At 39.9% G+C, this 14,106-nt stretch overlaps 1 protein-coding gene across 2 annotated transcripts; it reads left to right on the top strand.

Moving 5' to 3' along the window:
- The first annotated feature begins 6,722 nt into the window (after positions 1-6,722).
- Positions 6,723-13,834, top strand: dtx3la (deltex E3 ubiquitin ligase 3L a). 2 transcript variants are annotated; one of them, XM_069667550.1, is made up of 5 exons: positions 6,723-6,851; positions 7,677-7,767; positions 7,867-8,018; positions 11,423-11,634; positions 12,628-13,834. In XM_069667550.1, the coding sequence occupies exons 2-5, from the start codon at positions 7,686-7,688 to the stop codon at positions 12,695-12,697; spliced, it is 516 nt and encodes a 171-aa protein (XP_069523651.1). In that variant the 5' UTR covers positions 6,723-6,851; positions 7,677-7,685; the 3' UTR covers positions 12,698-13,834. The 2 variants fall into 2 exon arrangements, with proteins under 2 accessions (XP_069523651.1, XP_069523650.1); XM_069667549.1 differs by having other exon boundaries at positions 6,726-6,875.
- Positions 13,835-14,106: the final 272 nt, after the last annotated feature.

The raw sequence follows: 14,106 nt of genomic DNA, 5'->3' as shown, positions 1-14,106 counted from the left end.
GTGAAACAATGTTAAAAACTATGATATCATTACATTAAAGTCTCATTCAATTGTGCTGAGTGTGATTGAGGAGTGTACTTTCTCTCTTTGTTTACTTCAGGGAGTTTTCCCACATGGAAATTCTGACAAATCAGAAAGCAGTTTCCTCACACATCACATTTTTTGGTCCGCTGGTAGAAGCTGCCGTGTGAAAGCAAACCAATCTCAAGGCAAAGTCCAACATTGTAACAATTTGGACTTAAAGCGTGAAAGCACCCTAAGTCTGTATCCATAGTGACTATTTGTGTATCACTGCTGAACACTATTGAATCCCACACAAGATGGAAGGGTGGTGAGAAAAGGGCTTTGTGAAAAAATCTACATAACTAGAGATGTTTTCAGTTAATAAACCAATGACAGAAACAGAATCAGTCTACCAGGATATAAATGACAGGCATTATAATATGCGACACCTTCATGATTCATTTTTCCTGATTCTGAAAAAGCTTTCAGTTTCTCATCAATGCTTTGCCCCCACAAAAGAAGGACCTTTCTGATCCTCTGAGACACACTTCTTAAATGCACTGATCTCAGACTTTCTGGTGGTGGTCTACATAGTTGCTTTTTCTTTGATGGATGATGTCCTGCTAACAATAGGCCTACCTATATGCGTATTGTTATCAAAAGGTGTGTGTACCTGAGAAACTATGAGACAGGATGCAACAGAAGCTCATTACTGTGGGCTCTTTTAACCCCCTGCACAGGCAGTTACAATACTCAAGTGCAATGAAAGCAGAGGCTCAGAGGTAGCACTGGTTGAAGCAATCTTAGGCAAAACGAAGCATAGAGGATCAGCAAGAACATATAGTGTAGGAGCCATTCACTGAGTTAATCATTCATATTATTTACATTTATGTGTTTTATAAGTCCAAGATAGCCTACCTACAATATGTAAGATGCATACTATAATTGACATGGATACATACGCTATAATAGTTGTTTACTGCCCTTGGTAGATTTTTGACGGCCCATATAGGTTTCTAATTTGCTTTTTATCATGTCCGCTAATGGGCATGTGGTTCATTTAGACAGAAGAAGCTAAAATTAGAGACCACACACATAATTGTAATAATAATTATAAAGTAACTAAAAAATAAATGTGATTTTTTAAACAGTATTTTCTGTCTTAAAGGAATTCAGACTTTCTAACAAACACACAGCCCGCACCCTGAAACAAAACTAAGTGTTTGTTTGTGTTTGTACCTAAAGGAAACACAGACACACTCTCACTTCCATCCTTTAGCAGCAGTTTTTCCTCTTTCTGAATTAGCCCGGTATAGCATTGGTACTGATGTGATGAGAAGAGACAGCTACTGGGGACTGTTTGGACTGGATGTAATCCACTTGCCTCACTGCTGATCAAATCTCCAACAACTGACTATTAACTCCAAGCAAATTGTGCCAAGTAGGTTAAAAGGGCCTTGTCTGTTTTAATATCACTGATATCTCTGTTTGTTGTCGGGGTGTTAAAAGACTCATCTCGCATAGCAGATGCCTGATAGCAAAAGCGCATTTGTCACGGTTTCTTTCTCTTCATCTCTCTCTTGCTATTGTTTTTCTCTTTTTCCCACCACTGCAAATCAAATGTGTCATCCTACATCACATTTTATGAACCAGAACATTAGTTCAGCTCTTTCCCACTGAAGAAGTACATTTATGTTCTACTCTCTCTGCTTCAGAAGATGTTTATTACAACGCATATAATGCTATAGTTGTGCACAAAAAGTATCCTGTGAAGTGTATCATGTTTGGGGCTGGGAGGTTAAATCGTGCAAATTCATCAACAATTCAACATTTTTTATGGTAACTTTGTGCCGGATAAGTAATGCTGGTGCATTTTTTTTATCCTGCTAGTTAAGGCTTAGAGTAATCTCCTTTGATGGCTCTGTATTGATGGATGTTTCTTTGTCTTTCTCTGACAGTGAAATCAATGCACTGCATATGTTTCTAGCTGACACTGAAAACAGTGGCCTGTCTACAAATATTATTAATACTATAAATAGGTATTTAAAGCATGGTATAGTTGAAAACATAACGCAGGGGACAAACCGGACGTGGAAGCGCCGCGAAGCGCAGAGAAGCGGAGCCAGTTTCCTTTCGGCGCCCATGTTAACCGATTGTGTCGTTCACACCAGAGGCGCCACGGCGCGCACCTCCGCGGCCGGCTCGCGCCCTGCAGTGATCGTTTCGGCGTGTGGTCTATTTTTTTCGCGAGCAATCGCGTCAATCCTGGCAGGAAGTCACACATGAAACAACGAGAGAATTAAAACAATTTTCAAAATAAAACACCACGATTGACAAATGCAATGTTATATTTGTGTGCTTTTATATATTTGTCAGTATCTAAACAGAGCGCGAGAGAGATGAAGATACATGCACGCGCGCACACACACACACACAAGAAAGAGAGAGACACAAGTGGGCTGGCTATAGGGGGGTGAGATCTCTTACACTTTGCCCCATGACCACACATTAACATATAAGATGGCTGGACTGTTACAACATAGCATGATGTCAGCAGACAGAGGGTCAGAAAAAGTGGTGCAATAGGAGAAAGTAGAGCTTTTAAAATAGAGAATAAATGTAAAGCCATTAGGTGTGTGTGTGTGTGTGTGTGTGTGTGTGTGTGTGTGTGTGTGTGTCTGTGTGCATGTGTTATTTTGGTTTGGGGGTGGGTGGGTGGGGCGGGTTTTCAAAATTAAATGGCTCCACACTGCCTTGGAAAGAAAAATCAATTGTGACATTCTCTAGACAGTGTACACCACATTTAATTAGCACAGAGACACGTGGGAGAAAGCCAAATTATCCAATAACTGAGGAGTAGACACTGGTTGGTTAGGCCAGGCCAAAGGGGGGCAATGGGGGAAGCAAAGGGAGTGTAAATAGAAGATAATGTGGAGGCAGCAGGGGGGGGAGGAAGCAAGACAAGTGGGAGGTGAAGGGAAGTACAGCAGAGGAGAAGAAAAGGTGAAGCAGGGAAAGTGGAGGCAATGAAGAAAGAAGGGAGGGGAGAAGGGGAGCTAAAGGAGACAGCTAGGGCAAGGGAAGGTTTGGATGTGGGATTGAGTTCTGCGTGGGAGCACACGGCTCCTGTCCATTTATTTGGTCGTTTAGCCTAATTTCTCAGTGCAGATGCCAGTAATACCTGACAGCCGCTCTGCAGCTAATTGTGCCATTCACCATGATAGAGTATCAAGCTTACGCTCTCACTGAAAGAAATCCCCACAACACTAATCCTATTAGGGAAAAGTAAACTCTATCTTCAAGCCTGAGAGGATGTGATTACAAAGGTCTTCTTCTTTCACTTTCCAATGAAGTCACCTTTACAGATGGGGGTAATTGTAAAAGAATGTGTAAGAGCTGCGAGTTTGTTTCTCTGTGAAAACTTATGAAAAGCCTTATAAAAATGAACAAATTGTTGGAATGTTTCTTGACTCCTTTGTCTTTTAAATAATTATTTTCTTCATTTATGAACACAGCTTAACTTTGATCAATTACGTGTTAGCAAGTTTAAATCTCCAAATAAATATGTATACTGTATATAAATGGAGAACAATGTCATGAAAATATTTAAAACAAGCTGGTAAGGTCTTTTAAACAGACTAAAATCTAACTTAATTCCTTGCTATCAACATCTCCATATATTTCCTCTTTTTACCCTGTCACTATTATCATTACTTACATTTCCTGTCATGTCAGAATCATCCCCCACCTGTCCATCAGTTATCCTCAGTGTACTGCAGCACACCTGCTTCCTAGTCAGCCCTACACCTATCTCAGTATCAGTGTTGGGTAAGGTTAATTTTAAAAGTAACTCGTTATGTTACCTACTGAGAAAAGTACCTTGTTAGATTACTTTTAACATTACCGAAAATTAAAACCCCCTTTGCGACTCATTGTGCATGTCGGTTATATTGTCAGAATGGCATGTGGCCTACTGTACATCTTACCTTTGAATGTATTGACTCTACCGTCATTGCATAGCCTTGTCTATGGCCCATAATCTATAACTCTGCAGCCTCATAACAGGAATGACAGTCGAATATAACCTTTACAGCTCTTTATTATGCTAACAATCTGACAGTGAACTGGGCAGAGTTATGTGTTATTAGCACCTGGCTATTAAAGAGAATACGAGATGACATCTTGATCTTTTTTATACATGTGCCAAAAACACACCTATGAAGAGGCTAAATATAACCCTTTTGGCTCTTGTGCCTTACTATGGCCCACATTGTAAGCTGCTGAACTAGCAAAAAGGGGTTGAACCTAAAGGCCATTGAGCCATGCACTTTAGATCATTTAAATATAGCCTGCTGTGTTCGAAATACACTAAATGAAAACTGGATAAACTACAACTAGGTTTACAAGGTTTGCATAAGTGAGTTTCCTGAGGTGATTTGAAGGATCCCTAAGGCCCATCAACCTCTGTCATGAGTTTGTTTTAACTGTTAGCAACATAGGAAAACAAGTCACACGAGTTAGTGTGGAGCGACTAAATGCAAGAGAAAGACCTCTGTGATTCTACTCTACCCTAAAAAAGTAGGTCTTACTTTGTATTTGTTTTTAACTCATTAAATGATGACAATCTAAACTCAGATGGCTACAGTAAAATAAATCTTAGTTGTGAAATTCATTACTTTATCTCAGTCACATTTTTCTATTCATTTCCACTTTCTAAATAGTCTTCACACAGTTCATTACTAACATGCAGCACAGTACTGCCACCAAAACATCCCAAACACTTCTTAGAATCAAATCATGTACCCAAACCCAACAAATCAAAACAACTATTATCTGACAATGGGAACACTATTATCCCTATTGTCTTTGAGAAAGTAGGCTACCTTTCAGTATTCACAACTGGTTAAGCAGGGCAACAGGGGCCAATCGCAGGCAGAGGAGGCACAAGTTTGAAATGAAATGTTGTCTTCTGCATTGCATTTGTGGCTTTTGTGAAGAATTGTTATTAATTATGTAATAATTATTGGTTTACAACTGATCTATTGCTCTTCTAAATCTGGATCTTATCACGGAACAAACAGGGAGTGCAGAAGTATTAAAGGGGCTATATGTAAGATTTTACATATATTCATCAATCAAATATCATTTTTTATTGCCATTTTCTTGAAGGGATAGTACAAGAACTAATAAATTGAGACCATCCCCAACTTCCCCCATTGCCTCCAACAGCCTGTGGGCTGATTTTTATGTAAAGCACTCGGCCCGGTTTTTCCACGAAACAAGAGGATGTGACGTATCTGAGCATTCGCGAAGCCAGCTGTAAGCTCCTGGCAACAAGCTACTGTTTGCCAGTTAGGAAACTTAGCAAAACACAATCGAGTAGATAGCATCAGCTAACTTGCGCAGACTCCCGGGGTTGATCTGGCTGGTAATTGAGTAATTTGCCGTTTGGTTACGAAGCACAATGCCGGAGTCATCAAGTGTATTTATGTCACTCTCAGACTGATTGATCCACATTTAGAGCAGAACAAACCTCAATAGAGGAGCCCCTCTTTATCCAGCCAAGCTAACTGGCTTTACCAGTTTTCTGTAGCTCTGCAAATCTGACTTTTTCAGCCCTCACAAGCAACCAACAAACTTTAAAAACAGATACATTTATGAAGAGCAATATTTCCATTTCTTACTTTAAATATACAAATACAAACATTGCAGCTTGTGTCTCCAAACTATATTGCAGCCATTATTTTTAGTTTTCATGTGGTCAATGGTCACTTATGCAAGGGCTTTGTTGATTTATTTCAGCCCAGTATTTAATACAAATCTACCATCAAGGCTGTATGATAAACATTTCCAAGTGGAAGTCACTGGATCCAGAGGCCTGTGCTACAGAAGCAGGTTCAACATCCCCATGGTATCTTTTGGTTATCTGGCTTCAGTTACCCTAACACAGAAGATTGCCCTAAGCGGTCACACAACGCTGGTTATCAACTCCATAAGTCATCCCAGGTTTTCTATAAAAGGGGGGGTTGGTTTCCATATGGCCACTCACACACAGGGTAATGTCTGCCGTCAGCAGATTGGCAAATTTCATCCAGACTAATATCCACTCAGCTGCAGCTGCCAATTGCAGGAAGTACAACTGACAAAAAAGGCAGACTGTGTTAATGCTTAAATTAAGTTTTTAATATCACTCCTCCAAGATTACTGCACGATATATTGACCGTACCCCGGTCCCAGCTGTATCAAACAGACTTGTGGAGCAAATAAAAAGAAATATAAAACCACAATTTAAAGCAGTAAGAAGGCTTCCTTTCATATCTTATAAGTACAAGTATAAGGCGTCAGTGCTTTTATCAGTCTCTGTTGTAGATGTATATTAGTAAAGCACAATAAACACCTTTCATTAAACAATTTCATATCGAAAATCTTGTGGTAAAGTGGAAGTGTTTCACCGGTCTCTCTCTCTCTCCCATCTCTCCTGATCTGCACACAGAGCTCTTGGACCTGATTGGTCAGTAGGTGGTGTTTAGTACAGGTTGATGAGGGGTGGGCCCATCAAAACCAAATATGTTAAAATACCAATCATCAATTGAAAAGGTAGGTTATTGTTGACTTTATACACCCTGTATACATTAGGCCTTTTATTGTTAGAACTTGAAATACTGATACCCTGTCAAAGCTGTTACACCAGTTTAGCAGATCACCAACTTGACACACCCACCTCTCTACCTCATTCACTGTGAAACACTGTCTGTGTTTCCTTCTCATGTCATCATGTGCTGAGTAAACACCAGAACTCCAGGACTGCACAGAAGAGAGACAGAAGAAAAGGAGAAAACTTTACAAAGGTGTGGAGCTGTACATTCAAACAGGTACCGCGGACAGTTACAGCAGCCCACTGCTGATCAGATTTACTCGAATGTTTAGAATTTTTACAAGTTCTTTGCCTGTGTCATGTCAGCCAAACCTGCGATGTTGTGTTGTAGCACTTACATAGGTTTTCATTCCTAATTATAACAGACCTGTTATTTTAGAATTGGACAAGCAACAAAATGAAAAAGTATATGATTCCAGAATTTACACTGAATCACATTTCATGGTACAGAGACTGTATCTTCAGGAGTCTCCTGTCTGCTTCATTGAAATAACTCTTGGACACATTTGAGGTCACTACAACACAGATGTGCAGTGTGTCAGGCCATAAGGTATGATGGAAATAATCATCCATCATATTTGTGTTCTCTTGTCCACATACTTTAATGTTTGGCTTTAATTTTAAATGTTTAATGATAAATTGTCATATTAGTCAATTGTATTCTACCAAGTACATGGTCCAGAAAGGACTGCAGTTTGCCCTATGGAGCACACCAGTAAAGATAATCAAATTTTTGTGTGGTGCTGTGATGGGTAGGAGTGTGGTCAAACAAACAACCTATTTCTGGGCTGTCACCATTAAAATGAGATGTCTTTTTTAAAGCAGCTGTGTTAATGTTATCATTATACATATACTTACCCACAGAAGACTGCACTGTCAATGATTAAATAACTTAAATTAATGAGTAAAATCAGTAAAATGCTAATTTAAATGATACAATTGAGAGTGTTCATTTTAAGTTATATCCCTTTCAGTCAATGCAGTTGATCTGTTTCCCTGCCTGTGTGTTTGTGTTCAGCTTTCTAGTATGGGCTCTAGCCAGAGCAGCGACAAGCTCCACTGTAACCGCTATCTGGATGGACAGGGTCCTCCATCACTGGTACAACAAGGTCCTTCACACACATATAAATCTCTGTGTCTGATAAGCTTTCCTAAATAATCTTCTCCCTCAAAATGCTTGAACTTAAACTGGTCTGCTGTCTGTGCAGCTAATGAAGATGTGAAAAGGACGTACAGAGAAGTGAATAGCAGCCAGCCAGTGGGCCAGATGACCTGGGTGGTCCTCCATAGAGACCTGCCAGGATTCCCTGATGACAACACCCTGCAGATAAACTACATATTCCCAGATGGAGTACAGACAGTACGCTTGGCTAAAATCTCTATGTCAATATTAAGTCTGAGTTATAAACACACAACACCATCTACTATCTGTTTAAGGATCGCTTAAGTTCTTGTTTATAAGATTCACTGGAATACTGTGGAAGCCGCCTACCCAATGACAGGCTTTTTCATAGTACAAATTTGAGCCTCGGATAGCACTGATAACCCAACTAAATCCCACACAATCCTAAAATGCAGCGTTTAAAAAGAATCATTTTAACAGAAGGAGAAATGAAAGTGAGTTTACTTTGCCCTACTCTGAGGTGTTTCTTTTATGCAAAGGTTTCCATGGGGACTCAACATTCCTTCTAGCTAAAGAAGCTGATGATCTGGTTAGACTGGTTAGCAGAGTTACAGAAGAATAACTCTGAGAACTGCTAAGCAGAAGATTTCAAACTGTGTTTTCTGCAAAAAAAAAATTGATTGAGATATCTGAATGTGTTGCAATGCCTCATAACATTTTAAATATTATGAAATATGAGGTCACTTTTGAATTAAGGTCACTAAGCACACAAGCACAAGGCCACAGATGTTATGCAGCATGTCTATGCGATGATCTTAGGTGTCAAATGTTACACCAAGGTCAAGTAAAAGAATCACCAAGGCTGAAATTGAGTCCTAACTACCTACAATGCCATAATATATTTGTGAATTAAGTGGGTCAAAGGTTGTTGAGATGCAACTCTTTCTATAAGCTTTTAAAACAATTAAAAGTTAGAGACTGGTAAGCAGCTATTTATAGACATAAGATCAGTGTGTCTGTTGCTAAGTAGTGGTTGAACCACTGCAGTCTTTCAGCTTGTAGGGATTTTTGGAGGTGCATGAAAACGCTCTCATCCTGCTGTTCACAGACAGGAAGTGACGGCCAACTCAAGCAGAGTTGCCACATGGGAATCAAGAATGGACCCCTCTTGTTGTTGTTAAGGATTTCTAAAAATAATAGAAAGCTATGCCATCAGAAGGATCTTTCTCTCATGTGTCATGCTTCGTATTTAATGTGTTTTATTACTAATTCATTTTTGCCTGTTTCTGAGCTGCAGCAGTACCCTGTTCTTGTTAATCTACAGCAGTCCTCTGTTCCTGAGGTGCAGCAGTACCCTGTTCTTGTTAATCTACAGCAGTCCTCTGTTCCTGAGGTGCAGCAGTACCCTGTTCTTGTTAATCTACAGCAGTCCTCTGTTCCTGAGGTGCAGCAGTACCCTGTTTCTGCTACTCTGCACCAGTCTCCTGTTTCTGAGTTGCAGCAGTTCCCTGTTCTTGTTGAATTACAGTCATCCCCTTGGGCTGCAGGTTCCCTAGCCACCAGCCAGTATCCAAGCCACTGACTTGCGCTTCTGCCATTCTCCCGTTCAGCACTGCTGTTGCTGGCTTCCTGTAGAGCTTTCTTGGCATCAGTCTCCTGCTCAGCTCTCCACTGGTCTGGCTGTCCTGCACCCTGCCTTGACCATCATCAGTTGCATTGGTGATCCTCCCTTGTTGATGGCCTTGTTGCTGGTCTCCAGAGTAGTCCTGCTGACATAGCTGGCTCCTGCAGCTGTCCCGCTGACATTGCCTATCACTGGTTCATCCTCCAGAGCAGCCCCCTTCTTCAGCCATGCCTCCTGGTCGCCCGCCAATGTCCAGTCCCCAGGCCATTGTTTGAGTTGTCCTGCTGTACCACTGTCCAGTCAGCAGGACATGTACCTGAGCCTATCCCGGGTCCTAGGACACTTGTTCCTAAATTGCTCCATCAGACCCCCTCACACCACCATGGTTGGTGTTCTTAATGCTTGGTGCAATGCCTGGAACGTGGCCCAAGACTTAAAGTCCTGTCATATGTCGCCGTGCTACCTTGGTCACATGTTCATTATTAAGCTGCTTCTTCTTCTATTTTATGTTGTGTTACTCAGCTCTTGTTCCTAACACTTGACTTCCTTCCCACACCTAAGAAAATTTGGAGGTATCACAACAACCTGCACTCAACCAGCCAATTGCACGCCACCATTAGAAGCTAATATATAGTACTGTAAATGGAAGTGTGAAGAAGTGTTAATAGTTTATTTTCATCAATTAACAAAATGCAGTGAATGAACAGAAGAGAAATCTTAATAAATCATACGCCTCCCTGAAGGTATTGCATGATGGATAAGTATCTGCCTGTATTTCTCAGCATTGAGGACACCATTAATCCTGACCAAATCTCCCACTCTATTTGCAGAAATGCAGCCCCAAACTTGCAAGGAACCTCCACCATGCTTCACTGTTGCCTGCAGACACTCATTATTGTACCGCTCTCCAGCCCTTCGGCGAACAAACTGCCTTCTGCTACAGCCAAATATTTCACATTTTGACTCATCAGTCCAGAGCACCTACTGCCATTTTTCTGCACCCCAGTTCCTATATTTTCGTGCATAATTGAGTCGCTTGCCCTTGGCTGAGAAGACCACATCTGGCCAGACTTCTCCGGACAGTAGATGGATGTCCCTGGGTCCCACTGGTTTCTGCCAGTTCTGAGCTGATGGCACTGCTGGACATCTTCCAATTTTGCAGGGAAATAAGCTTGATGTGTTTTTCATCTGCTGCACTGAGTCTCCTTGGCCGACCACTGCGTCTACGATCCTCAACGTTGCCCGTTTCCTTGTGCTTCTTCAAAAGAGCTTGAACAGCACGTCTTGAAACCCCAGTCTGCTTTGAAATCTTTGTCTGGGAGAGACCTTGCTGATGCAGTATAACTACCTTGTGTCTTGTTGCTGGGCTCAGTCTTGCCATGGCATTCAATCTTGCTGTGACATGAAACTGTCTTCCAAAACCTCACCTTGGTAGCGGAGTTTGGCTGTTCCTCACCCAGTTTTAAGCCTCCTACAAGGCTGTTTCTGTTTCAGTTAATGACTGTGTTTCAACCTACATGTGAAATTGATGATCATTAGCACCTGTTTGGTATAATTGGTTGATCATACACCTGACTATAATCCTAAAAAATCCCTGACTTTGTGCAAGTGTACCTATAAGAATTGATGCTGGTTTGAAAGCAATGGGTAGTAGCAAATATTGATTGGATTTAGATTTTTCTTCTGTTCGCTCTCTTATCATTTTGTAAATTGATAAAAATAAACAATTATTATTTATATTTTTGAAAGCATTCTTAGTTTAGAGCACTTTTTCACACCTGCCTAAAACTTTTGCACAGTACTGTTTGTACATATATATACACTCACCGGCCACTTTATTAGGTACACCTTGCTAGTACCGGGTTGGACTTCCTTTTGTATTCAGAACTGCAGAGAACATAATTGGGAAGCCTTTATGTTTTACTCAAATGTCTTCGCCAAAGCATTGTACATAAATAGGACCTGTAGGAAGAGGGTTGTCTTTTCTTACACTGAAACTTGACTTTTCTTCTTGTAGGAGAAACACCCTCACCCTGGCCAACCTTATGAAGGGCTGCGTCTCTGTGCTTACCTGCCTGACAGCCGTGAGGGCAGAAGGATTCTTAAGCTGCTAGACAAGGCCTATAACGAGCAGCTCCTGTTTACCGTTACCACCAACACTGATGGAAAGGATGTGGTCACTACAGCTTCAATCCCCCTAAAAACACAACCAGACGGAGGAAGCAGTGTGTGAGTATCCTGCATATTAAAACCATAGTTTTAGCCTCATAGTTAGCCTCTGGGAGTTGTCCAATATTGTTTAAATTAAATTTGATAGAATTTACAGTATGATATAGAAATACTTTTGAAAACTGAAGGTTAGTAGAAAAACATGTTCCTTTGAAATAAAAAAGTTTGCTTATATCTTCAAATGCAACATTATTATAGAGGTATGTAATCACCTCCAGGTCACTTGTATACATCAGCATGTGCATAATGTAGAGAGTAGTAGACACTCTTTTGTACATAATTGGTTGGTTGTCTGTGTATGTGATCCATACACAGACACAGTGGTTCCCAACCTTTTCCTTGGAGCCCCCAAAAAAATGTGGATGTAGGGATTTCTGCATGCATGTATGAATGTGTGTCAAATATATACCTGTGTGCACACGTGTGTATGTATGTATGAATATATTTTTTAAATAGTTGAAAAGAATTTTGATTATCAAGTAAATTCTTTTTTAATGATTTTATTTAACATGTGCAAATCTAATCTCAAAGTCGTGCGCACCCCCAGCGATCTTTGGTGCTCCACTAAGGGGGGCCAGGATGGGAACCACTGCTCGAGAAGTCAGAGTTTGGGTGCAGAGAGAAAGTCAGTCCATTTAGTCACAAAATACTAAATCCTCTGCAACCTACAGGTTACAAGCATTAATTGGAATGGCTAGGATACTATCTTTTAGTTAAAAACTAAATTTTACATGGAAATTTGATTGACCGCACCTAACGCACTGACCAAATGCATGAGAACCAAATGAAAAGGAACCGAAAGTGAGGCAGTGAGTGTATAGTTGGAACTACTGTTGCACATTTAACCAATGGAGGACCCATTCATTTAAGCCACTCTGTCACTGTCAACAAAGAAACCAAACTGCAGTGCGGCTTATGCAATTCACTCATGAAAATGTCACTAATTTGAAAATTTAACAAAATGTTGATTTTGTTTTATTTGTGTTCTTTCAGTGATGGCTACCCAGACTCTGACTACCTGAAGATTGTGAGACAGATACTTAAAGATAAAGGCATTGAATAACAGATAACTCATTATGTCATTTTGAGTGTACTCTGTATATTATCACATTACTTCTTCTGCTGAAAATGTATTTATTCTATCTTAAGCAGCAAGTAATCATAGCAAAAGTGATCTCAGGACACTTTACAAACAGAGCAGGTCTAAAGTGTACTCTTTGTTATATCATTTAGACAGACCCCACATTAAACCAGCATGAGCAAGTACTTCACAAATGTAGCAAAGAAAGGCTTCCGTTTAAACAGAAACCTCGAGCAGAACAGGACTCATTGGTGACAAGCCATCTGCCTCATCCTCGAGTTTAGTTACCTGATTGCTTTCACCTAGATTCATTTATACGTTTAATTGAGTATCGTCTCTCTAACAATAAAAATGTATGGAATGTTTCCTCATGATATTACCAAGGAAGCATACTGTATACAGGGTGAAAAGAATCAGTCCAAGCACCAAACCGTGTGGAACTCCGTGACTTAAATTACTGTGTGCGGAGAGGGCTCATACGTAACAGTGTACAAACTGAGATCTATCTGATAAATAGGATTTAAACAAACTTAATGTGTTTCCTGTAATGCCAATGAATCGTGTAAGTCTCTGCAAGTATATGTCTCTGTAAGTAAGTAAGTGTCTGTAAGTATGGGATGTTCATTTGTGTCAAATGCAGCACTAAGATCTAACAGGACAAGTACAGAGACAAGTCCTCTGTCTGAAGACTATTACATTTTCAATTGCAAAGCTATATTTCAGAACAAGGTTGAGGGAGTGAACCTATGAGTTTTTTATTTGTTTGTTTTGTTATTTTGAGTGAAGCCAATTTAGGCCAATAATGAGATAAACACAATGTTAAATAGTGTTATTATTAACATACAGATGAAGTGGGTAATTAAGTCACCTACAATATTTACTTTATCTGTACTAAGGACTAAATTTGACAAAAAGTGAGAATTCATATAGAAATTCAGGGTACGGGCAGGGGGTCGGTATACTATAATAAATGAAATTGGCTGTAAAGTTATCAAAGAATCATGAAATAACGTTAACTTTTGGTGGTATTCTATGTGGAATAACATGTTCTTGTTCAAATAAATGTTAATCCTATTATTAAAAATATAATAAACGTCAGTTCATACAATCATACAATACATTTGTTGTATATACTTGCTTTTACACACAACAAGTTTATGACAAGAACCAAGTAAAGGACCCAGGGGCACAACTCAAAAGTTCAACAAAAAAGACTCTTTATTTGAGTAAAAAACAAGCCAAAGTATTAACCAAAAATCACAGTATGAAACTGGCATAAAAGGCAAAAGTAACAAAACAAAATCACAGCTAGGCTGGAAAAATAAGTAAAGGAAGACGAACTAGATAAACTGGTCTTTTCAAAAAAATCCTAACAAACAACCTGACTGATC

The sequence above is a fragment of the Semicossyphus pulcher genome, unplaced genomic scaffold (genome assembly GCF_022749685.1).
Source record: "Semicossyphus pulcher isolate SPU_LCO1_2020_fin unplaced genomic scaffold, fSemPul1.0.p SCAF_18, whole genome shotgun sequence".
In the NCBI taxonomy this organism is placed as follows: Eukaryota; Metazoa; Chordata; class Actinopteri; order Labriformes; family Labridae; genus Semicossyphus; species Semicossyphus pulcher.
This window is presented reverse-complemented; position numbering and strand designations above follow the sequence as displayed.

Excerpts from the sequence above, each read along its gene's own strand:
- dtx3la (XM_069667550.1), top strand. The coding sequence starts at position 7,686 with ATGGGCTCTAGCCAGAGCAGCGACAAGCTCCACTGTAACCGCTATCTG. Across the intron at positions 7,768-7,866 it reads TCCATCACTGGTACAACAAG|CTAATGAAGATGTGAAAAGG; the intron begins GTCCTTCACACA and ends CTGTCTGTGCAG. Across the intron at positions 8,019-11,422 it reads TCCCAGATGGAGTACAGACA|GAGAAACACCCTCACCCTGG; the intron begins GTACGCTTGGCT and ends TTCTTCTTGTAG.